The sequence below is a fragment of the Centrocercus urophasianus genome, unplaced genomic scaffold (assembly GCF_019232065.1).
Source record: "Centrocercus urophasianus isolate 14NV4802_14NV808 unplaced genomic scaffold, USGS_Curo_1.0 seq_11, whole genome shotgun sequence".
Lineage (NCBI taxonomy): Eukaryota > Metazoa > Chordata > Aves > Galliformes > Phasianidae > Centrocercus > Centrocercus urophasianus.
This window is the reverse complement of record NW_024884253.1, coordinates 42,771,688-42,797,767: the sequence shown is the minus strand read 5'-3', so window position 1 is coordinate 42,797,767 and position 26,080 is coordinate 42,771,688. Positions and strand designations below refer to the sequence as shown.

At 37.4% G+C, this 26,080-nt stretch overlaps 1 protein-coding gene across 2 annotated transcripts in view; it reads right to left on the bottom strand.

Annotated features, from left to right (window-relative positions):
• CDH2 (cadherin 2) overlaps positions 1-26,080 on the bottom strand; it is a 113,752-nt gene that overhangs the window by 17,362 nt on the left and 70,310 nt on the right. For both annotated transcript variants that reach the window (XM_042839400.1, XM_042839409.1), the window contains exons 3-14: positions 20,725-20,951; positions 18,732-18,878; positions 17,982-18,137; positions 16,134-16,278; positions 14,911-15,083; positions 10,203-10,340; positions 9,649-9,834; positions 7,150-7,406; positions 5,550-5,692; positions 4,112-4,345; positions 3,579-3,812; positions 1,879-2,018 (exon numbers count right to left, since the gene is read on the bottom strand). In XM_042839400.1, coding sequence (XP_042695334.1) covers positions 1,879-2,018; positions 3,579-3,812; positions 4,112-4,345; positions 5,550-5,692; positions 7,150-7,406; positions 9,649-9,834; positions 10,203-10,340; positions 14,911-15,083; positions 16,134-16,278; positions 17,982-18,137; positions 18,732-18,878; positions 20,725-20,951 — 2,180 coding nt within the window. The remainder of the gene's footprint in view (positions 1-1,878; positions 2,019-3,578; positions 3,813-4,111; positions 4,346-5,549; positions 5,693-7,149; positions 7,407-9,648; positions 9,835-10,202; positions 10,341-14,910; positions 15,084-16,133; positions 16,279-17,981; positions 18,138-18,731; positions 18,879-20,724; positions 20,952-26,080) is intronic.

The following is a 26,080-nucleotide window of genomic DNA, read 5'->3' as shown; positions in this document are numbered from 1 at the left end:
TGTGGCTAAAAAATCTTTCTTTCTTTTTAAAATGAAGTCCTTGAACTTCCCTTTATCTTGGTGCTTCCTCGACTCGTCGTTAGAACTGATTCTCATTTCCCTTTTCTTACCAGTTTACTACTGCACCAACAGTTCCTCCTTTCACTGCATGCACTACACCCATTCATAGATTGTGAAAGGCTGCGTTTCTGGATGGTTTACATCCTGCTAATCTTTAACTGTGTTCACAAAATGTTACGTCCTGCTGCGCTCCCCTGACTATCTCTCTGATAAAAACAGCACATTCCCTGCTGAGGAGCACTGTGTACAATGGACAGAGGAGAGACTCCAGCACTCTTTTCAAACGATTATTTTACTCTTCCCTATGCTTCTACTACAAGGCTTAAGGTTTCTGATCTGCAGGCACAACCTCTCCCAACACTCTTAACAGTATCACCTACAATTTCGTAGCCAACAGTATAAACACTGAAAACTTTACTGACTCTATCCTGGGAACTGTGTCATCAATAATTAAAACCAAAACTACATAAAAATTGCTAAGCAGATCCTCCAGGGAATTGTGGGTGGACAAGAGCTGGGGATACATGAACTGGAAAATTAGTCCTCACAGGACAGACTTTCCTTGTTATCTTCTGTGCAATAACATGCACAAGCTGGATACAGTTCTTGTACTCAGTCTGTACAATCAAACTGGAATATATATAATCTCAAAGGGTTGCCTTCAATTTATTAATATAAATGATTTTCCAAAACTGCATAAGCTGAAGTTTCCTTTGCAAACTGCTTAAAAACAAAGTTATGCGGAAAACCCGGGAAGTAGGAACAGGAACTGGGGAAATGCAGGAAGCCTGGAAGTTACTAAGGATAACAAAAATTTCATGCAAACCAACAGAAGAGCAGAGGGAATCCACACGTGTCTCCACTAGTGAAGGGAGACACTTTTCAGATAACTGAATTGCCTGATGAACATGACTGGGGATGCGTGGAAAAATTATACTTGATTTTTAAGGCTTTTTACTGGAAAATTTCTCAGGCTGTATTATATGCACTGTTCCCTTCATAATTATTACACTCACTTCTACCAGTAATAATGTGCATTAGTCTACTGTTTGTCACGCTCATAAAGCACTTAACAAATCTCCTCTGAAGGAAGGAAACCACACTGCTCAGAAATTCACTAACTTTGAGAGAGGTGGTGGGGAAGAGAAAGAGGGAAAAAGTAGCTATTCTTAGCATATACACATCACTCCTAGTTCTCTGACATATCAACAATGGTTCAACCAGAGGTGATGTGAGAGTAAATGCATATGGCACCTGCCTGGAAAGGTATCTGAATAAACACAGATGTGCCCTGACAGCTACTTGAAACGTAAATACTTTCCAAGCTGAAATCCCAGTAGTGGCCAATCTGTCAATAGCCCACATTACTGTACATGCAGAAAAGCATTCACCTACCAATAAACAAGGGTTGTATTTGGAACAGACTGTATTAGCCACTCTGTAGTAGTGATTCCATACAACAGGATCCCAGACAAGGAGCGGAAGGTTTACAGATTACAACGAGAAGGGATTTTTATTTTCATTTAAATATAACTGGCTTGGTTGGAATATGGCAAGAATACCATGATTTCTTTTTAATGGTTTAAGTTAGCATGCTATTGATTTTACATATTACCCAAAAGACAGAAAATTTCTGTCTGTGCAACTGCAAAAGCAACATGAGAAAGCAATGTTTCTTTTCAGGTTTTTAAAATAGTACTCATTGTCTTCAGTGTGTTATGCAGAAATTAGCTACTTATTATGATTTGTCAATAGAAACAAAATAAAGTGCAGAGCGAATTAGGAGCCTTTACATAAAAAGCATTCATCGTTCCCCACCTGATCTTCTTCTCCACCACCTTCTTCATCGTATTTCAGAATGTTGTCCCTCACGTCATCTTCTGGATCAATTAAGAGCTGCTTGGCCTGACGCTCCTTATCACGGCGCTTCATCCATACTACGAACATCAACACTAAAACTACATAGCAAACAGAGAAGACAAACACACATCTTGATTCTAAAGCATGGAAAACTGTGCAAATCTAAACCACATCACTACTGTTATCTTTTGTTCTGGATGAGACATTTCAGTATTCCAGGATGGCTTTCTATTTTCAAATTTAAAAGAGGATAGCTTAAGCTGAAGAAGTTTAAACTTAGGATACTATAAGCAACTTGATTTGGAAATCTATCACATATTACTTCTCTAAGTCACAAATCTGTATCTGCAAAATAAACTTGTCATAAAGTAAGAAAAAACAAGTATAATGAATCATTGAATTCAGAAGGAAAGAAATCTTTCCAATAGTAATAAGAATTCCAGATTACACTGCCTGCATGTTTCCCTACTATGCCCAAACAATATATGGCACTTTACACAGTGGCATACATTTTTAATCATTCATTACCAATAATTTTTCTGTTTTACTGATTGTTTACAATCTAAAGCTATTAAAGAAAGCAGAATAACAAAGAAAGCAAAATAAGAAAGAAAACAGAATAAATACATGAATTTCTAATATACTAGGTAAATTTCTAATTATACTGACACTTCTTCCCATGAAGGTAGTTGTATCTCAAATGTAAAAATATGAAGAATGTTTAAAAAAAAAACAACCACCAAAGAATACCTTATAAGATGCGGCAGTTTCATTAAGTGTCTGCCAAACCATTATCTGACATTTTAAGAGTGCCTTGTACCAGGAAAATCACTGTGCTGTTCTTGTGTTCAGCCATTGGCTTTGCCTGGCTCAAAGACTCCCTCACGCTCCCCACCCCACGACTCCTTTCCATCATTTTCTATGTTCTGGACTAGTGCACAGTATACTCTAAACAGGTTAATCTTTCTCTCGTGTTCTACCACAATCAGAAATCAGTTAACCATAGTGTGTAGGAGAACTGGCATCTAATTTACTACACTGGACAGATACTTAGTCATGATGTTTAGTCATTTCCTCATTTCACAAAAATAAAATACTAGCACAGCTTTATGTAGTACTTGAACAAATACACACATCTCTTTTTCCTGCATGGCTGCCAGCTTGTCACGCCTTATATGAAGTGCTGTGATACATTACTTTCCAAAATCATAAAATAGCCTACTTACATTAATCTGACACACAATAGTAGTAATGCCAGAGCATTCCTCAGAGGCTGTGCAACCTAGTGTGGGAGGTGCCAAATTACACAGTACCAACAGGACCACAGACTAAATGTCTGAGGGCTAATCTCACTGTCGTCCTGATCACTCACTGATGTAATATAACATGTGCCCTTGGGCACAGATGGAAAACTTCCTTCATAAGCTCAGCGTGGGGACGGTGAACTTGACTGCCAAGTATCCATGCAAGTGCTAATTATGACCTTTCTCACAAACTCCTAATCCATCAGAAAGTTTTCATACTTGTTCAACAACAGTTTTTGTATTTGAGACTTTAACCCCTCCCTGGTCTTTGTCAAGGTACATGGGATTGAAACATAAAATGGCAGTTATAATACAAGAGTAAAAGACTCAGGATTGAGAGATCCATCTACTTACTGAGCAAGATGATGATACAAAGCAGAATTGCAATGATGGCACCAGTGCCCAGTCCTGCGCCAACAATCCGGTCAACATCAGTACAGTCCCCATTTATGTCACATTGGCAAACTTTCACTTTCAGCACAGAAGTGCTAGATGCATGTGGATTTCCAGAATCTGTAATTACTATGGGCACATCATAGATACCAGCCTCTAGGAACCTGATCCTTAAAGAAAGCTGGGCATGATCACCTGTGGGTAAAAACAAGGCACTTGTTACGAGGCAGTGTATTGCCCATGTTGTTGTAAAAAACAAATGGCAAAAATGGCTTTGCATATTGCATAACTGGGTATCAGACCCACTAAGTGCATGACTTCCTTACTGTAAACTTCCTTAAAATTTATTCTTCTCTGGGGAACCTGTGCCAAGGTTTTTTCCTATTTATGTTAACCAGATCAGCATGTATTATGAGATAACACTAAAGTAGAAAACAGAAAACAATATGCAATAGTTCCTTTAACACAATTAAAATTTCTGTCATGTTAATTACCGCTAATTCTAACAATAGTCCAATTCCTCTTAATGCTAGGAGGTGAATCAGGCAGCTCAAAGGCAAATGGGCCTGCATTTGGATCAATATCAGGGTCTACAGCAGTGATGTTAATAGCATTAGGCTGCAGGGTTTCACAAGTGGTGGCTTCTTTCGGGTTCACTTGGGGAGCATTATCATTGATGTCCAGCAAGTATATCTGAAGTGTGCCAGTTCCGCTCATTGGAGGAATTCCTTGGAGAAAAAAGAAAAAGAACCAGGTACTGAGCCTGTTAACAGTTGTAAAAGTACTTCAAACGAAATCTTAACAACACTTTTCAATTACCATGCACGTTTTGGTATTCTGCCTTTACCAAGCCTTTACTGACAGTCTAACGCTGTCAATGTTCCTGCAAACACACAAATAATCAGTAGTCTGCCTTTAGAATAACTGTCCTACCCAGCAAAACTCAACATAACTGCTGATTCACAGGTGAGGGGGACTCCATCACTTTATCTGAACAAATAGCTAGGTTTATTTTTCAGAAGTCCACATCAAATGCATTGGAGAATTTGCTGGAGAAATTCTTTATTAACTTCTAAGACTTACTATCATCCTTCATCACATACATGATATTTAAATTCTTTCTAATACTTACTTTCAGCATGTGGATTCTTACTTCTAGACACTTGTTATCTATACTGAACGTGTGATGCTTCCTTAAACCTTGTTAAAGTCACACATTTATGAGAACATGTAGCACTGAATTTCTTGGTATAATTAGCAATAGTTCTCATTCCTCATGCTGTACCCAATAAAACTTCCTTCCAATTCTATTTAATTTTACTCTCCAGAACAGGGCCAAAAGGATAGAAATAGCTGACCTAGCTTTGTTATACTGTACTAGTTTGCATAATTTTACCATTTGTCTTCTTTCCCAAATAAACAGCCTCAGCTTTCCCTTCTAATGTGAGAATACTACTAAATACACCTATCTTTCCAGTACTGAACACAAACAGCACAACACCCTAGCCACTCTCACAGGGCTAATTTCTGAGCAGAGATCTTCATTAACAAACTGCCAAAGAAAAAAACTCTTTTCCTCTGCACTACTGCAGTCAGAATATGGAAAAATACAATCCATGACCCCCTTCAACGAGCTACTTCCCACAAAGTCATCAGCTACTCCTGCTGTGAATCCAACTCAGCCTCATGCAGTCTTGTGCAGACTTTTTCAGTTTTCTGTAAGCTTGACTGATATAACAAAACCAGTGCCTTTCTCTGAACTTGTTCACTTATTTTTCAGCTGCTTCACAAGTAGCTGGAAACTATATGGAGCCTGATACTAATACAGGCTTTCTGACTAGACATATGCTAAGCATATTTTGTTTTCCGCCCAGTAAAATAGAGTCAAATAGAAGAAAGCTTTTTGAAAAGATATACAATGTTGATACATACCATTATCAGAGGCAAGAAAAGTTGCATTATACATATTGTTTTGCACATATATCGATTCTCTGTCCAAAACAGCTGTGGTTGTTATTTGTCCATTAACAGGGTCAATTTTTAGCCAATTTGCAGGATCCGAAAGTTTTGAGTACCTGTGTATTTTAACACAAGATGTGCTATTTATTTACCAACATAAATATTGACAATAAACATAACACAGATACTTGAATTTGTATTCTGAACACATTTTTGTAATTCGGAGTCAGCATTCTATAAAAGTTCCATTTGTTAAGCTTTGTCACTAAAATCCATGAAGATGCACATTCAAGAGTCTCAACATAGGACTGTTCTAAAGTGCCCTGCCAGGCATGTTATCACATTACTGGAGTAATCCATACAATTACCATAAAGTACATAGAATCAAAAAAATACACAGACTCAGACTCAAAATACTTCACTAAGGATCCCTCTTGCTTTCCCTCTTGTTTCTTCTACACCTACAGCATTGACGATACTAACTTTTATGTTATCACAGTTTTGAAAGTAGGAAAGATGAGAAGTACCTGTACAAAGAGCTGTTAACAGCAATAAATTATTCTCATGCTTTCAGTATCACTCAAACTTAATTTTTAAAGAGACATTGGTTTTAATGAATGTTTCTCATGTTCATTTGAAAAAAAGAGCATCTTTCAAAACCGTCCTCCAATCTATGAAATTTGGCCTTTGACATTAATCAAGTGAAAGCCATCTTAGCTCATTAAAAATGTATATATTCTGAGAGTCTTATCATAACGTCTACAATGCTTACATCCAGAAAAAAGCATCCTACCAGTTACCACTAACCAATGTTAAGTGAAAATAAAATGTTAAGAACCTTGGAACCGCTCTGAAAGCTAGAAAGAAGTCTTGGAGTTTCCTCCATATAAGCTAAAAAGCTGTTGGATAAACTAGGAAAGTGAGTCCTGACCCAAGGGTAATTAATCAGCTTCAGTTTTGTAGTCATTGGCCACTTTTGGAATGAGGCATGTGCAAGCATGCTTAAAGTTTCCATGATTTTCCTTCATACTCCCCACTGGTCTAATTTAGATCATCATTTAGAATTCAAGCAAATTGTAAACAAATTACAATCATAGCTATCAGCACAAGAATTTACAGATAGGCAACAACAATACTGCGAATTGTTGGTGAACAAATGAGAAGAAAAATCGTCAAGATTTGGTCCACAATCTAGCATGGTTTCGATACAGCATCAAAACTGCTAGTTTATTTAAATTGCAAAAGCCATAGTTCATACAAGCATGTGACTGTTCTGACTGAACTCAATGGGGTGCCAAATATACTCTAACACCGTGCGTACCTTCACTCCACCTTGATGAAGGTAGCATTAGAATTTGATCCTATCTACAGACCTATGAACACCAGTCAGGTTATCTTTTCTTCACAGCCAAAAATCCATTTTAAACAGTGCTGCTAAAAAGCTACAGATGGTATTGCTATAGCTATGCATTGTGGTAAACAGAATCACTCCACAGTCTCTGTGCTCCTCACATGCTCTAAAAAACAGATATCGCGTTGTATTTGTTAAGTAACTGTAAAATGTTTATAAGACCTTAGGGAGGTTTGCTGCATGTAACGATCTGGGTCCCGAGCAGTGAAAGTTGTCAACATGCTACCAGCAAGTAGCCCTTCTTCTTGACGTACAAGCTTGGGGTTTGGAACAAAATATGGACTCTCATTCACATCAATGACTGTAATGGACACCGTTGCTGTTGACTGAGGAGGATGCTGAATTCCCTTAGCCAAAGGCACTTGATTTTCTGCAGCTACAGTAAGTACAAACATCCTGTTGGTCTCAAAGTCAATGGGCTGGGAAAAGAAAAGAGTGGGAAATGTTAACATTTACTCACAACAGTATTGGACATGAAAAAAATTTTTACTTTAAAGCACATTTTCAAAGCAATACTTCTGCTGGTTTTCTGAAAAACAAGAAAAGAGCTGAAAAGGAATACAACCAACGTAATACCTCAACACATAGCTGGGTTGGGGTTTTGCTCATCAGCAGTAGCACTTGTATGGTTACAACAGCTTGAAACCTTGGCATTTCTTGGATTTAAGTTGCTTGAGTACTTCCATTACTTACAACTGAAGAAACAAATAGTTTCATCAGAAGATGACATAGGGAGTTCCAGCTTGTGGCACTCATTTAAGCAGATGTGCCCTGAGAGGAGCTCTCCAGTGGAGAGACTTTCACTGTCATAACACAGAAGGCAAGTGTCCTATAAACAAGATCACAACCATACCTAGCCCCCTAGAGCATGGATTCCTATGTCCTTGTATTTTACTAGAAAGACTGTAATCCCAGCTTATCACTGCTGATATCCCTACTACTCCCATTTTCAGAGTTCAGATACCCTACAGTCTGGGGACTTCCTCACTGAGCCAGGAGTCCACTTTAAGGAGGAGTAGAGATGGTCTGAAGCTAGAGTTCCTTCGTTGTGCTGCACATGGCTGAGGCATTTCTTAAGACCTGATTCTCACTAGTGCTACGCACTGACCTGCCTGCACCAACTCTAGACTTACTAAGGCAACTGGCACCTGACAGCGTGAAGTCAATCAAGAGACAACCCAATCTTCATTGCAAGTTGACAGACCAGCTCACTGCACTGCAAACAGCCCTGTGCCTGGGTGCTTACAGAAGCGCTGCTGGTCAGAGTGCAGAACTGCAATTCACCAGTGTAAGCTGATTTTTCTACGCTGTTTAATTTTTCTACGCTGTTTAAGAGTTTCTGATTTCAGATGATACATTTGACCCCCTTCCGAACAGACCCATCATTCCCTTTCATTTGTAGGAACAAGTTCTTTTTCCAAATGAAGCTCCCACATGCTGCTATTTTGTTGTTAAACCAGGTCAGACACGGCAAAGCACTGAGACACTAGCAATAGAGGGGACAGAAATTTATTTTAACAAATTCTCAGTGAGCAAAGCTATGTCAAACACATTAGAGACTTGCATGCTCCAGGCTGCTTCTCTTTTGTTACTTTGGTTTAATCTAAGTAATTTTTCAGATTCACTTTTCCAGATGTTTCTAGTTTTATGCTATTCCTAGATCTGAAAAAGATACACATATGTCTAATTACAAAGCACAGACATGTAATACTTGCTTGAAGACTGTAATATAACAATTGGTACCTCTGGGGAAGTACAGTTATAGAAAAGAGAGAGTTATTTAAAAAAAAAAAACAAACACAAAATAAAACACCACCCTAGTGTGGAGTTTTGTACAACCAGAGTGATATTGTTTTTTCACCTAGATACTGAGATGATTTAAAAAGGAAAAAGAATTACAAAAGAAAATGAATGTTTTAATTTCCAAATGGGAACACTGGCATCTTACACTTGACTTTATAAGTGTATGGGTCAAAAGCAGAACAGGCCAGCCCAGAGATGTTACACTTATCAGAGAGTCATGAGGAAAGGTGGCTACTGCTTGTCAGGCTTAATTATAGAATCACACTGTTATTATCACTTGAAGTAAGTCAACGCTCAACATAGAGCAGTGTTGGCTATGGAATGAAGATAGACAGATTATTCCATAAAAGGTATTTAAATGAGGTTTTAAAAATAGCCAGTCTTTATAAGTCTCTTGCAGAAATAGCCTCCCACCCATCACTTTTTCCTCTCTGGTTGTGACTTGACTGTTTAAACTGTACCTGTTCCTTAACAGGAATGTGTTGACATAATATCAGCAAACAACAAGCATTACCACTAATGGATGCCAGGAGGTAGGAAGCTGTTCCATGAGACTAGCAATGAATGCTAAGCAAACACTTTTTCCCAGACTAATTCCTATATTTTGGTAAATAAAGCTTCAAAATCTGTCATTTTCAACTATCTTACCTGCCTTTTACAGTTGATCACTTAGAATACTACTTAGAGCATAAGCAAGGAAACATTCCAGAAGATGAACGGCTTACTTCCACAAGACAGACAGTGCACATTCATTTTACTTTCAAGACTTGTGCTGGCCTCAGGAGTTCACATTTATTCTCAGTGTTCTCCCACTTATTCCATCTCTCTTTAATTCACTGAATTGCAGGCATCTCTTACCTTGACAACAGTTACCAACCCATCATTGCTATTTGGATCGGTCAGGATAGTAAATTGGCCTGTCGGGTCTCCCCCCGTCATTTGGTACCTCGCATTCCACGCAGGCGTGTGTGGCTGATCTTTATCTGTTACTGTTAGGTTAGCTACTATGACATCCACTCTGTTTTCTGGTACTTCACCATAGAACTGCAAAAAGAACAAAGACTGTCACCATACTCGCAAACACATGCAAGAGTTGTACTGTAGTCCACAGTATCTACTTCATTTGGTGCTGGAGCATCTCTCACATCATTGGAGCCCTGACAACTTGTCTAACAAAGCTCACCTCAGGCCAACCAGAAAACGGACAGTTTGATTCCCTAATCAACTTTTGCTTTGGTCTAAGGAGAATACCATATCTAAGGTATATATTATATCCTGCATGTATTTAAGTCCTACCTGCTGATAAGCTATTCAGTAAGTAATAAACATTTACCATCTGCGAGCATGATGAGAAAAGTGGGGAATAGTTATAAATATGCACATCCTTCCATTAGTCCTACCCCTGTACTTACAGTCATAGCAGTGAACTCTGGAGGATTGTCATTGACATCTGTCACAGTGATGACAGCAGTTGCTGTGTTTGAAAGACCATATGTTGGGTTTCCTTCCATGTCCGTAGCTTGAATTATTAATGTATACTGTTGTACTTTCTAAAACACAAAATGACATCAACATAAGTTTTAGACAAAACTAACATTACTGTAGGACAGCAGGTGTTTCCAAAATTACACGTCGCTAAGCATTGAGCTCATCGTACTGTTTATTCTAGTTAGCATCATTTGAAATGACAGAAGCAAAGTTTGTACTACAGAAATAATGCACCAGGTTGCATTCAACTCTGTTGAACCACCGCTTAACTTTCCAAATACCACTAATATAACCACAGACTGCCTACTTCCTATTTTCAAAACTGAAAATACTTTAGGCAGCTAAAGCTATTATCACTTTTTATACGTTTAGAAACGCTTTTTTTAAATCAAAAGAAAAAAAAAAAACAAAAAGAAACAGCAGTGTGCAGTTTACACTATAACACAGTGCAGCCCTCAAAAGCATTTGAGAGGACTGAGCCAAGGTACATCCGTTGGCCAAAGCACCATAACGGTCAGGCCTAAGTATACAAGTATAGTTGCAACTTCTTCCCATTGCTATGGAAACAAATGGTATCAGGGCTTACTGAGACCAGTGGGGGCAGCAGGAAGAAGGGGGAGGGAGCTACCCAGCAAACTACTTCCATAAATGTTAAACACTCGGGAGAAGATGGCTGCTGCCTCCTCCCTCGCATGGTGTTACTCGGGCTCTGTGAGCCAGGGAGCCACGCTCTTCGGCCGGCTTGGAGGGAGGCCAGCGTTCCCAAGCACAGCTTCTTTTCTCTGTAAAAGAAATGCCCTGCTGGGAGCTGGCCTCTGACTGGTTGGCTTTGTAACACGCAGCTGACACAGTTGTAGTTAAAAATAAGAATAAAGAAATAAAATTAGAAACTCTGACACAACGCTGCTTGGAAGTTACTTTTAACTCATCCATAGTTTCTACCATGAAATGAAAACACTGCGTATACTTTATTGCTTTTCAGTTTCAAATTTAGTTCAGAGAGAGCGAGAGAGGTGCTATCATCATAAATTCAATTCTTTCAAAAAGAAAACTCCAACATAAGGAGTTACTGTTACTTTGAAATATCAATTTCATGAACAGTTTGCCAACACAGCCAAAATCTTTGTAGCAAATAAAAATACTTAAAAAAAGCATCATTTTCCACTCGGTAACATAATTTCTCCCGTTACTTAAAAACTGAGCTTTGTGACAGATTATTTCTCATGTAAATAGCTTAGGAAATAGAATTAGTGACACAAAAATGAGTAAGGACAATGACACTGATGATATCTTTTTTTTTTTTTTTTTTTTTTTTGCAACACAGTGCTATAGACAAGAGATGCAAAGGATATGCACACTTCTGTTCTGCAAATACAAGCTACTGAATATAAAGTTTTAAAACAAATGTATTCATCTTTATCTGACATTGAAGATAATTTATGCTCATGTCCTCTTTCACAAAGGAACTCCTACAAGACACTGTCTATTATTGCATAAGCATTCCATGGGTCTTTTTAAAAAAAAAACAATACTAATCTTACTGATAGAGAAATGTAATATATACATTCAATAACACACACGTATGTATACACATTCTGCTCTGGAAAACACACTTGCAAAGTGATCTTCGTAAGTCTTAAATAAACATCCTAAAGGTTTCATTTACGACACCAACACGAGAAACAGTCAGAAGGGAATCAAAGAAATACTTTTGGTGCTTTCATCCAGGAAAAAATATACTTTACTTATAGTGAAGCAATAAAATCTAGAGCAGTATTGAAGTAAATCTTGCAGCCAGATGATTCCGAGTTATTGAAACAGCAGGTGCTTCTGATTCATCTGGGTCTTAGCACATTGATCCCAAGCAGCAAATTTCATTAAGGAAACTCCATTATTATTACACAGAGACTCAACTTTCACACAATCTTCTTATTTAATTCCAACAAAAGAAGCGCATGGGAAATTCTCAAAATGCCCCAAAAGTCAGCAGTTATGCGAGTTCTTTTCCTGTCTGTCCTTCTCCCACCCCATTCCAGCACTCAGATACATGAGATCAACTGCTGGGGAATGAAGCTTCAGGAAAATCAGCATGCACACAACTTTTACAGGCATGGGGAAAATAGGGGAGGTTGCTCTCCTCGTTTTACTGAGAGTTGAGAAGCAGCCAGGAGTAAGCCGTTGAGCATGTGTCAGCAGCCTGCACAGAAACTTTGCAGCAACACATCTGAAAATGAGCTGGCAGCTTCAAGAAAGAACACAGACCTCATCAGGTCAAATCTTTCCACTTCAACACAGGTCAAATAAAAAAGAGCACTTCACTGAATTAACCTCACGTGAGAAAGGAATGCCTGTGTGTAAATTTAAGTATCCTGCCTGACTTCTGTACCTCCAGCAGCAGAAAGGCAGATGTTTTAATGCTGAAGCAGATTCTTCCACAGCAGCAGTGGAAGAAATGAGAACAGCTGGAACTCATGAAAGAGCATCTTCAGGGAAACAAGTGAAAGATTCCTTCTGCCTTTAGCTGAGTACTTAAGCAATTCTCCCTTCCTGTGCACGTTCATGTGGACAATGCATTGTCTGTATTTAACCTAAAATGCCCCAGAAGATTATTCAGAGTTAATATGCTGCAACTTTTGTTAAATCTGGAGAGTTCAGACAGTTGGACTACATGATCTTTCAAGGTCCCTTTCAACTGAACTATTCTATTAGGAATGCTATCAGGGGGATCACTTTTTTTTTTTTTTAATGCCTTAAACACTTACACTCACGTAATAGTTTAAAACTGTACTCAGTATTTAGTGAGCCCAATCAGAATTTCACGAAGGGTGTCAAGATGTAAACAAAAGAGAAGACTGTGGTAGCCCAGAGGAGGCTCATGGATACCACCTCTGCAGGGAAGTCCAAATACAATATAGCATTCCCCAGAGCACTGTCAGAAGCCCTGCTTGACTCAGATCTGGCTTTTGAGAATCCTGGTTGTTTTAATTAAATTGACTCTCACGAAACTCAGGAAATGAAGGAAGCAAAGCAATAGCTTGGGAAGGAAACCAATTTATCTCATATTAGTCTAATTTAATATTTCAATGCTTTAAAATTAATCATTAATATTCAGCGTGTGCAATAAATGTTTATAAATACGCATTTGGGTATCAGTACAGTGATCCTCTGGGAAAACTGACGGCAAATGACAAGTCTTCTTCCAAAGTTAATATGAGCATCAAAGCTGCAAAGACTGCTGGTTTCTTCCAAGTTAAATCACACTAAAGCTAGTCACTAAGCAATAAAACTCTGAGTTATCTCTATGTGTTTATCTGCCAAAAGGAAAAAAGTGTACCTGTCAAAGATGACCAAGGGATTTTAAAAACAAGAGCAGAGCCACCCATCATTCTTTCAGCACTGCGATATTATAAGGTTCAGGGTTTTCCTTTCCTTAATGCCAGTCTCACAAAAACCAATTTTAACAGAAGAAAAATTAATAAAACTTTTTTAAAAAATTAACCACAATATCTGTTTGTCTGTCTAGCTTTTCAAAGCTTCTGATGGCCACTTTAAACCTGCCAAGTGCAGTAAAACATTAATATCCAATCAAGAGCACCCTTTGTTCTCCATTTTGAATAACTATAAGCAAACAGCTGACCTTCACATTTAATTAAAAAAACTTTTTTTCAGATTCAATATGCTAAAAAGAGGTTAGTAAAAAAAAAACTGAGAACAAGATGCATTCAGTTAAAATTTGCTCAGATTTTATAGTTTCTTTATGAAATTAGTGTCATTTCTTATGAAGTCTGAGGTAGTTCAAAAATGTAGCTAGCCCACATAACACATCTGAAGTGAAGAGGGAAATATTTTCACCTCACAGCTTGGCAAACCAGAGCAAAGGACTTGGCACCCTCTCTCTCCAGAGGAGGGCTCAGTAAAGAACTGTCTGGACAGAACAGCATTTATCCAGGACGTGGCAGGTAGCTACTGACGGAATTTTTTTCTTAAGTTTTCAAATGTGTGATCAGATTTTTAAGACCTATCTTTATACAGTTTCCACAACAGACTTCTTTATTTCTTAGAGACATGTACAATTCAAACTTTACAATCAGTCATGCTTTTCCTGGTTTATTTCAATCAGCAAAGTTCAGATCAGGGCATTACTGCAATTTAGCAACACAGCATCTAGAAGATTTAAAATATTTACCACCTCCCTGTGAAGAGCTAGGAAGAAGAACAGGGAGGACAGAAGCTCCTCTCCTGAGCTTCCAAGATTAATAAAACACAAAGCCAATTCTATTTTCCATCTACTCTCTGCTTACAGAACTAAGCCAGCAAGAGGAGAGGGCTGGAGCTGAAGAAAGTCTTCCATTTCAGCACCTAAGCTGAGCACCTGAAGCCTTGTCTACATCATCCTGATTAAGAGCACACCCATTCCTTAAAATCACATACAAATTGTCTGTGGTTAGTTTCCATCCACTTAGTTATTTCCTCTTTTTTAGCTTTGTATACTCTAGGCCTGGAATAATGACTAGCATCAACAGAATGATGAAAGGAAGAAAGAGTGGGAAAGGGGGTAAAATACTTGCAATTACTCACAAAAATTGTGCATTTTCACAACACTCAACACAACCACTCTACAATCTGCCATACCTCTCTGTCAAGTCCAGCTGCTACGGTAATAATATCACCAGTCTCATTGTTGATTGTAAACATGTTGGGAGAGGGACTGCTTGGTGCCTGTGACAAGATTCTGTATCTCAGCATCCCATTCTGTGCATTGGGATCATCAGCATCGATGGCAGTAACAGTCATCACATAGGTTCCTAGCAGCAGGATAAATAATTGATGTTATATAAACAGTTTACTCAAATTACCCAAGATCACTTACAAGCAACGGTCAAAGTATATATTTCTTTTGGTAAACTCTACACATTCCATCTCTTACTCAAACAAACTGATTAAACCCAAGATTCACCAACAGTGTAATTAAAATACATAACAGGAGATAAAAATACTTTTTGTTTATAAAATATCAGGTTTGCTTAGAATTGAAGAAGCTCCATAAACAGTGAAATCTTACAGTTCTGCCATAAACAATATTTCTGTAACAACACAGTTTCCCAATGTTTAGATAAAAATATTATTAATTGGGCCAAAGAAAATATACTTGATTTTCAGAATTGGTGTGCATAATAATAGCGATTGAAAATGAATGTAAGTAATACTTTTTCAAAGGTCTTTGAGATGTACATTCTTTCTATCTCAGTGCCAAGTCAACACTGCAAAGTGAGAAAATCTATTTCTTTTGCTAGCCTTTTTAAAAATTTCATTTTGCGCTATGGACAAATTAAGGAAGTCATTTCAGCCATAGTGCAAATGTAAACATGAGCTGATTAGAATTTTAATGAGATGTGAACAACATTTAGAGTTTTCTCAAGAATTCAAATGCAAATGTTTGATTTCAAATCCCAGTTTCCGAGCCTCTGAGAATCAGAGCTGGAACTGAATCTGCTGGTGTGTGAGACATCTCTTATATCCTCAGTTGTCAAGTAAATGAGCAGCAATTGCTACTATGAACATAACTGGAAGAACTGTGACATTTTGAACAGGATTTTCAAAAACAGGAACCTAATCATAATCTTAAATCCTCCTCTATTTTAGTTTATGCAACAGTCTACCTTCTTCGACATGCTAAAAAGAGTTAAAAATAAAGTGAAAGAGTAAGACAGTACCTGAGATTTCACTCATTACATTTATAAGACACCTTCAAAAATGTTAGAAGGTATGAAGATACACCCTTTATCATCTTTTCAAAATGTTACAGTAACCTTCTCCTTCCCCCACCCTCCTCTCTGCGGAAGCCCATATCTTACCTGGCTTTGATCCTTCGGGGACTGTCCCATTCCAAACCTGATGCAAGAACTCAGGTCTGTTATCATTCATATCAATGACGTTAATCACAATATCAATAGGATTTTCCACCTGGTTTCCATTTACATCCACTGCATGTGCTCTCAGCTACAAAAATTATCATAAAATATTAGAATTTGCAAAATAAAACAGAGTCACGAGTAGATACTAATAATGGTGACACAATGATTCAGGCCAGACACATTTAGATCAGTGCAGTCTGTCAGCTTCCACTGCTCCCCCTCACGATTTTTTTAAGTTTTCAAGTTGATAACTGGTATCTAAACTATTTAGAAGTTATATACTACTTTGATTTGTTGAAAATTCTTTTGAATCATATAATTTTGATTAATACCAATGCCAGCTGTCAAATATAATTCTCTTTTTAATAATGATCATTAAAAATCAGTCTCTAAAAGCATGCATATTTATATTAAAGGGATGAAAAATTTAAAAAGATAGACCTCATTAACAATTCAAAGAGAATAAATGCTGGCATCACTTTCAAACACTCTTAGCTGATATTATGGATACTGAATAGACATGAATGCATAGAAAAAGCATAGAGAATACATTCGTGTTATATGATAAAGGTAACCAAGGCAAAGTTTGTGATAAATCATGTCAGCAAACACAATAAAATGCCAGGCTAAAATTAAACTGAAGTTTACAGACCAAATATCTTTGAAACTGAAAGTGTTACATTTAATGTCCTGGTTGTCAAAAAAGGCTTACTACCTTTGATAGTCAAGCTTACCTAAATAAACTTAAATTGGACAGAAAAAACAACGGGGGAACACAGTAGTTTTTGAAAATATAAATCTATGTATCTAGGCCATAACCCGACAATTGCTATGCAAAAAAAAACCTCCCATCTTGCTAAAGCCCATAGGTATCTATCTACTGTCTACAAACCTACTAGAAAAGAGCAAGCAGCCGTGATTAACCCACTACTCTGGAAATGGCTCATATAGATGTAAATTCTTATGTCAATAAATCTTAAATTGCCAAATTTTCAGTAAAATCTCATAGATGCTGGAACCATTTACCCTTGCAAGAGCCAGGTTTCACACACAATTGCCATCTGCTACGTCCTCCGTTCAGGAGTAGCACTCAAATAGATTCCAAGAGAGCCAGACAAGAAGTGTTTTAATCAACAGCACACTGGAAGCTCTCTCTAAGAGCTGTGTGTAATAAAAATTTCAACCGGGCCTTTCAACAGCAGTGAAAATTCTAGGCTAAAGTTTGGCCTCCCTCCTTCCTTCAAAGCCTTCTTTCGGACTAAAACTGGAACCAATGGTCTACTCTGTCAATTTCTTTAGAGCAAAGAATATCATTTTCATAAGCTGGCAGACTGATTACAATTCCATTAAAATGCTTAGATTTGCCCCGAAAATGAAAATTGGTAGGTTATTCTTCCCATCCATTTCTCAAATCACAGCTGCTGCATTTCTAATAGCAGTCTTGTTTTAATTTAAGTTGCTGAATTAAAAGTAAACTTTTGAAAAATATGCAATAGTGGAGACTGTGATCAATGGCCTGCATTTGAAATCTAAACTACAGTATCCATATTTCAATCTTTTAAAATTATTTTGTATAAATACATTTAATCACTGTTTATGTCTGTTAATGCATTTAAGCTGCTTAGGCATAGTAAGAGTTAGCCTCAGTAAGTACAATAAATATAAATCTGCTACAGACTCTTCAAATCATATCTCATAGAAAACTAAATACTGGCTGCTCAAGTCACGTTTGAAGCAGATGTTAATCTTCAATTTGATAATCTGATTTATGGTAAATTAAACTCTTACATGAAAAGAAGCAATCTGCTCCCGATCTAAAGGCTTTGTCACAGACAGCTGTCCTGAGATGGGGTTGATGATGAAGATTCCTGTTGGAGGTTGGTCAGCTCCTGGGCCAGTCACACTGTACCGTAGCGAAAGGCTTTTATCACGATCAGACCTAATCTGTGTGTCAAAAAGATAGTGTTTACATTAGCTACAAACAACTGATAGATGTAACTGCTGCTGAGATAGTTAGTATAAAGACTGAGGTTTTCAGTCACACTCTTTCACTTGTCATAAAGCGAGTTAATAAAATTCCAGGAACATAAAACTATCTCTGATTACTTCTTGTAACAATCGTGATCATGGATGGAAGGTCTCCTGCACTGGACTCTTGGCACTGTGATGCAGAGTCCTGCAAAGGAACCAGCATTCTTCACCCTATCACCTCCCTCTTCCTCCTTCCTCCTGGTACACTCCTCCTCCTGTAAACTCCTGTACATCCCCAGTGGAGAACTCTGCAGGTTAACTGGAGCATTCTGAACCTGCAGAGATCCTCCTTAACATGGGGGAAGTTGTCACAGTACTTACCACCAGAAATAAAGTCATTATTTTATGGGGACAACTTAAAAATAAATCAATAATATAGGAATAAATAGCAATCAGCCCAAAAGACTTCAATGGACATTTGGATCATAAACAAAACATCATTCACATGAAGTCTCCCTGAAAACACTTTAAGGGACACTGAAATCATATTTCTATTAACTTCCTTACCCTAACTAATTCTTGAGGAAAAGGTCCTCTGGAATTTTCTGGTAGGTTGATTGGAGGGATAACCCAGTCTCTCTTCTGTCTCTTCAGATGGCTGCTGTCCTTATATTGTTGCCATGGAAATACGATGTCTTCAATTTTCTTTTGGTCCTTTCCCAGGTACATGATAAAATTACGCATATGTTAGGAGACGTTATAGAATACTTTATATACAATTACATAATTGACTGAAAAGCTATCTCTCCACTGTGTTATTTACATTAACAGATGAGTACAAAAACAGCCAAATGTTATTTACAACTGTTTGAGAAAAACTCCCTTTCTTTCCTCCTTATTCATGTCAGAGGAGAAATGAAATCAGAAGCCATTTATAACATGGCACTACTGTGTAAACTATCCTCTGCTTTCAGGAAAGTATTTAATATTTTGCAGAATTTAATAGTATGCCTTTATGTATTTCCCATTAGCTGGAACTTCAGTCCAGGTAATGTGTTACTGTACATTAAATTTAGATCTGGGTGTTCTAAAATATAATTTGAGTTTCAAGAGAAGTTTAATACATACTGGTAAGGAATGTCTCAAATATTTATGACCCTATTAAATCCCATCGAATTAATGCTGTAATTATTTTAAACCTATGTCAGCCATGATGGATGCTGTAGATGACCCACTTTACACGTTGGGCATTAATCTCTGCTGGGTGTCAACATTCTTTTCCTATTCCCTTCTATAGCTGCAGACATTTCAGCCTTTGGACGCCAGCACACACATAGCCATGCTAGCTTGCTTAGGGGTGAGACAGTGAGACAAAAACATTTTCAAAATCTTTTAAGAGAAAAATCTCCCTCCTCTCCCTATCCCTTCCCTTAGTCATTAATCTAATCAAATGTGTCACAGACTAAAAACAGATGCCCAACTGAAAGCCAGATTCCACTACTCTATATTCTACTAATGTTAGGGATGCCTGAACTGCATCTGTGGAATGAACAGGGCATGCTGTTGCATATCTAAGCATATGCCTTTCCACAGACTTTCTTGGACAAAACAACAATACTTCCTTGTTTAAAAACGTGCCTTAAGAGGTTTAAAAGCAATCTGCAAACAGACAGAAAACAAAACAAAACAAAACAAACTCACCCTGAAAGTTAGAGAGCTTTTTTCACCTAAGTGTTATCAGCAAAAATATCTTGCATAATCACACCATCCATTCTGAAATTATGCATAAATCTTTAATGTATATCCGTAACAGATATACTAATCCAGGAATAAATTTTGTTCCTTATTTGTAAATTAATCAGAGAAGAAACACCAAGCAGCAAGTAATAACACAGGCAAACAGAGAAGACCTAATACTGATTTCCTAAAGTAAATATGTTTATTTATATATAGGTAGGTGTGATTTCTGTTACAGTACAGTACATGATTTATCCTATGGCAGCTTCCAGCAGAGGGAGACTATCTTCCTTACCAAGTACAGTTGGCATCATGAATAATTTACAGCTTCCAATTTGATTATGAAGGGACAAGACAAAGCCAATATTCCCTGCCAGAAATGCTTTCCTACTACTACTGCAAAACTGCAGCTCCCATCTAATAAACTTGACTGATGCAAACTAGCACAGATTTGTTTATTTTGTGGTTATATTTAACTGCTTGAATAAATACCGCAATACTTTCAAAGCAATTTAAAATAAAGAAATGACCATGTCCGACTTAAGTTCAGGTATAAATCTCAAACTATACAAACAAAGTTCTCAAACATAAATGAATCCTACATATTTAAACAGACATGCCTTTTCCATGCCTTAGCAAAGCTACAGAATAACAACAGAGCAGCTCTTTTAAGGCTTCAGCTTTACAATTATTAATGCAGTATTTGCCCATTTAGTAAAATACCTCACAGAGAGGTGCATGACAACCAGAATCAAAGACCTATTTTTAAGCTTGTTTCGGGAGAGCTACTTATACATACAACATTTTATAGTTTTTGTTTTACCTTTTCTGAGATCCCTGTGAATGCTGGTTCAGGGGTTAGCTTCACCTTCATTTGCCATTCTTCCTGAGTTTCCTTGTCTTGAGCAGACACTACAAACTCTGTGGGCTCTGCTGATAGTTGGAAGCTTCTCTCTGCGTATACTACACCGTCTTCACCTACTCTGAAATCTTCTGGCTCACTGCTTCCAAAGTATATTTTTCGGTTTTCATCACAGCTCTGAAACCTCACTATAAAACACAAAATAAAGAACAAAAAATTAAAAGCAGTAAGTTTGAAAACTGTGTGATATAAAATGTATTGAGAACAAATACTCGGAAACAGGAATACCTGTAGAGATTTGCACCCTTTCAAGAAAAGATTCAGTCAAGTCAAAATCATAATACACTCAGAAACACCCAGTGAATTTAATTATGCTACAAGCGTAATCATAAACACAACTGTGCTTACAGTGCCTTCTCTGCTATTGATGGTAAATCAAAAACCCTGAAGTCAGTTATGAGATTAACTTCTATGCCTTCCTCAGTCCATGATTCAGCTGTATTATCTCTATACGTCATTTATGAGCTCTGGGCTTAATTTTCCTCCCTCATTCCTCATCTTTAAGATAGAATCAGCAGTAAATATTTACCTTATAGAGAAAATACAAGTTAAAAACTCAATATTTATCTTTTTTCTTTCTTCTTTTTCTTTTCTTTTTGTAAAGCTGCTTCATATGCATCCATATATCCACTTAAGAGCATAAACCTTTTTCATCTAATTCTCCCTCAGTCTCAATTCATTTTGTGCCATCTCAATTATGCTCACTGGAATAAGAACTCAGTAAAACCAACTGTGTAAGGTACTGATGGGAAATGAACAAAACAGGTGCTGTTTTCTTGACCCAGTTGCTTTCACTGCTGCTTATCTTCTAGATTACTGCAAATAACAGTAGGTAAAAAATGAAAGTGTGATTTTAAAACCAATGATCATTCTTTAATGCTTTCAAAGCATAGTGAAATATTTGATTGTATGGGCAACAGAAGTTCAAAACATCGTTATGAAGGTTGTGTTGAGATGCACATATTGAAGATGAAGATAAAATGAGGCTTTATGCCTCATTTCAGTTATTGGACTTTTTTATATTGTGCTAAACCATGCACAAACTACTTAGCTTCAAAACCTAAAGGTCTCTCTCAAGAAAAATCACTACTAAATGTCATGCATCATATGCTTTCTTCCATAATGCACTGGTTACAGGAAGGTACTGAGAAGAAGAATCACATCTTTTCCCATTTGAACTTCAAGGACTGAGATGATGTTCAGATGACATTCAAAATTTGTTTCTTTACTTCACCCTTCATCTGGAATCTCCCACTTGCCCTCTCCTGACAGAAGAGACTTTATAAATACTTCTTTAAAAGGGTCTATCATGCACAAAATGTGACGAACCACAGTGCTCCTCAAAACAAATGATAAAACATCAGTGTTCCCAGTATTAAGCTTACTGGCTTGTGCTCTTTCCACATGGCTCATGTGGTTGAAAGGCTTCCTTTGGGAAATGCCACTGTCGTACTAGGGAGAATACAAGCCCCAGCAGAAGGCACAGAAGGGAGGAAGAACACACATCTCCCTGGTTGAAGTCTGTGGCCTCATCACTAGGACTCCTCATGCGGCTCCTTGTAGATGCTGCCTCAGGCCTTCACCATGAGCAGTGGGGACTGTTTCACTGCAATTCTAAGAAATACTTGGCCTCTAAGACCCAGAAAGCATAACAGAACCAAAAAAAAAAAACCCAAAACAGAAGAGTGAGCAACATAACCCATAGCTCTGTGCCTCTGCTGGCCTCTAATCTCAGCTACCACTGCTCTCTCTGAACCTGCTCTTCAAAAGAGTGCCCTGACCAAAAAGGCAAAAGACAGGCTGATTCACCTCTGGCTCTTCTCAAGTCTCATTTCTGAAAACTACCAAGTGCAAAAGAAAATTAATATTAATCCAAACTTTGATCATTACTAGTTTTAAAAAGGGGAAATTTAAAAGGAATATTACAGTCATTATAATCTGAAAGACTAAGATACCATGACATTTCATAAAAACTTATTTCCCAACACACAGAAACGTAATATATTCAATGTTTTATGCATATCATAAGATTCTGAGAAAATCCCTTTCCTTTTACAGCATCTTTGTAAAAATTTATAAAATCATCAGTGCTTTGTTAGAATTACTCTCCCCTTGCAAGGAACACATTAACAAATTACCCTCAACTATAACCATCCATAATTGAATTACCTTGACAGAGTACAAGTTGTACAGTAGTGACTCTCTCCACAACCGTACGGCTATCATTCTTAAATTCGATTTAGATCCCTCTACTTCATTTTTCAATATTCAACTGGTATGAACAAAGAGGGACTGCTGACTGTAGGTTTTTAATCTAAGGATGGAGGGTTTTTTTGCAAAAATGCTACAGGAACTTTTTTCAGTGAGAGTAACACCACTGTTTACACCAATCATGTTTTAATACCAACACTGAATCACAGAAAGGCCTGGGTTGAAAAGGACCACACTGATCATCTAGTTTCAACCCCCTGCTATGTGCAGGGTCACCAACCAGCAGACCAGGCTGCCCAGAGCCACATCCAGCCTGGTCTTGAATGCCTCCAAGGATGGGGCATCAACAGCCTCCACAGGCAAACCTTTTCCAATGTATCACCACCTTCTGTGTGAAAAACTTTCTCCTAATATCTAACCTAAACCTTCCGTCTTTAAAACCATTCCCCCATGTCCTATCACTATCCACCCTCATGAACAGCTGTTCTCCCTCCTTTTTGTATGCTCCCTTCATGTACTGGAAGGCCACAATGAGGTCTCCTGGGAGACTTCTCTTCTCCAAGCTAATTAAGCCTCAGCCTTTTTTCACAGAGGATACGAAGGGAGATATGTTTTCCAAAAATTCCATTCTGTTGTTAAATCAATCACATGGATCCCTTTTTATTTTTAAAGAAGGTTAACCACATATATTATAGAGCATTTAGGTCACTTTATTTGCAACGAAAACAGTAATCAAATATCTTTTTTTTTACTACTTCATTAATTTCCTACTACTCTGAGAAACTTTTTCAGCACAAGCAGTATTATATTCATTACTTTAAAAAAAAAAAAAAAAAAGAGAACCTGTCTCTGTAACATTATTAAAGGAACACGTACAGCTCTGCGCTATTAAAGCAAGCCCTCAAGTCAACACTCTTTTGCATGGAAGCAATTAAAATATATGCTTAAATTTGTAGTGTACAAAGTCTTGAGAACTAAACATGCAAATTCATTTAAAGTGCCAGAGTTACACCACTTTCACTCCTGTCTAACGGGATGAATGATTCATAGTATCTGTTAAAACATTTCTAACCTCATGTACCTTACTAGTAGTCTTTAAATTACCTAGGTTTTTATTCTCTCAGAAAGGATTCTTTCTTCAGCTACTCATGCTGGTTTGCACAGTTTTAGCAATTCCCTTCTGCTCCCTTCACCTTAGGCAAAAAACAGCAAAATTATTTGACCCAGAGACTGAATACAGTCTGATACAATGGACTATTACTAAACTCAGTTTTTCATGAAAATATTCACGTACAGTCTACCAATAGAGACTTTTTGTTACTTGTATTAGTCCTGAGACAGCTGTGTTGAGTTTGCCATTCGAATTTGTGTATTTTGGAAGTATCTAATTCACTTCTGGATAAGATTCAGATACATACAAATGACAAAAATTAATGTATTTCATTTTGATAATATACTGGAGCAACATTATTTGTCTTGGATGTTATTCTCCATGCCTAAGCATCAACATCAAAGCTTACTTAGAGGACATTATGAAAACTGCAATAAATTCTAAGCACTGGTAACACATGCTCAAATAATACAGTTAAAAGTATACATCATAAAATGGAAAAAAAACCAACAGGTATATTTAACTTACTCAAGATCACTGTACAGCAGATAGTAAGGTAAGAAAGTAGCTTACATAAAACCACCTACCAGATACCACTTCCGACAGTATGAAAAACTGTACAGAAACATTCTGCTTGAAGAATCAAGCTAGCTGCAAGCTTAACAACTGAATATTACCCTCTTCAAGAAGGCTATTTAAGAAGTCTTCCTACTTCTGCAAGAAGAGAAATCAAAGAAAACTACGCTAAATATATATACATATATTTTTAATTACACCTCTATAAATTAGTCATTTATTCAGATTGGCTGCTTCTGTACCTGTAAGGTGATCTATTAGTCCTACTTAGAGTGCAGATGCTCATATTTCAGTTTATGGTTTGTCAAAGTGGCATCTGAAATGCTCATGAGACACTCTACTACAATTATAGATAACTTTCAAGTATATATAAAGCCAGAGAAGTGGATTTTTTCTAATGTATCTTAGTGGACCATTATAATTGCAAGCAACTGAACTACTTGCCAACTTGCTTCTTCCTTCAATGATAGCACTTCTAAAGTATGTCTGATTATTAAACCTTCATGAGCTTAGCTTAAAAACATTATTTTTGATTTTTTTGACACATGGGTGGTCTGCAGCCATCAGGAAAATGTCTTGATTTTACCTGTAAGCTGAGAAAATTAGATGCAGAAGCCACTGATGCAAAATAAATATGGAATATAATCAAGTTATTTTGGACAATGGCATTTTCCTAACTGAATTATAATTGAATTTGTCATTATATCCCTCAGAGATGCTTCAATTCACTAGCACTGTTTCTAATGTGTTCTTCCATTCTGTTTTCTAATCCCCTTTTCCTTTGTCCTTTTACAGTCATGCACAGTGACTTGCATGCACACTTCATCCTATTCTCCACGTCATCCAGAAAAATCTCAAAAACTGACTCCTTCTGAGCCTTTTTGGAGTAACCGGCCTGTAACATTTCCAAAGAAAGCTTGCCTGTTAAAAGGCAGCCGCTTACCACTTTCTCAGAGCACGTCTGCTTATTCAGTAATTGCTTCTGAAAATCTCTAATTCTGTGCTGAACACTGCACTACGCTCTGCCACCTTCACCCACAGTGAGCAGAAGGCTGCTTCCATGGAAGACACATTCCAAATTTTGCTACTTACTAAGGGCCAAATTTGGTCTATATGCGTCTAATTCCTATTTTCACTTGACTTCACAAGCTTTTCAGCCTGGTTCCAAGTGGAAGCCTGGCTAGGAAACTTGCAAAAGAAAAGAAACAAACAGAAAATTTTCAACTGAAATGAAACTGGAGATAAATTAAAGTAATTTACCAACTTTAAATGTTTTATGATCTGACTCTTAGTAGCTTAACTTTCCACATTTTCATGTTATACTGTTCGCTTAATCACCTGTCTATTCAGTTAGGAAAA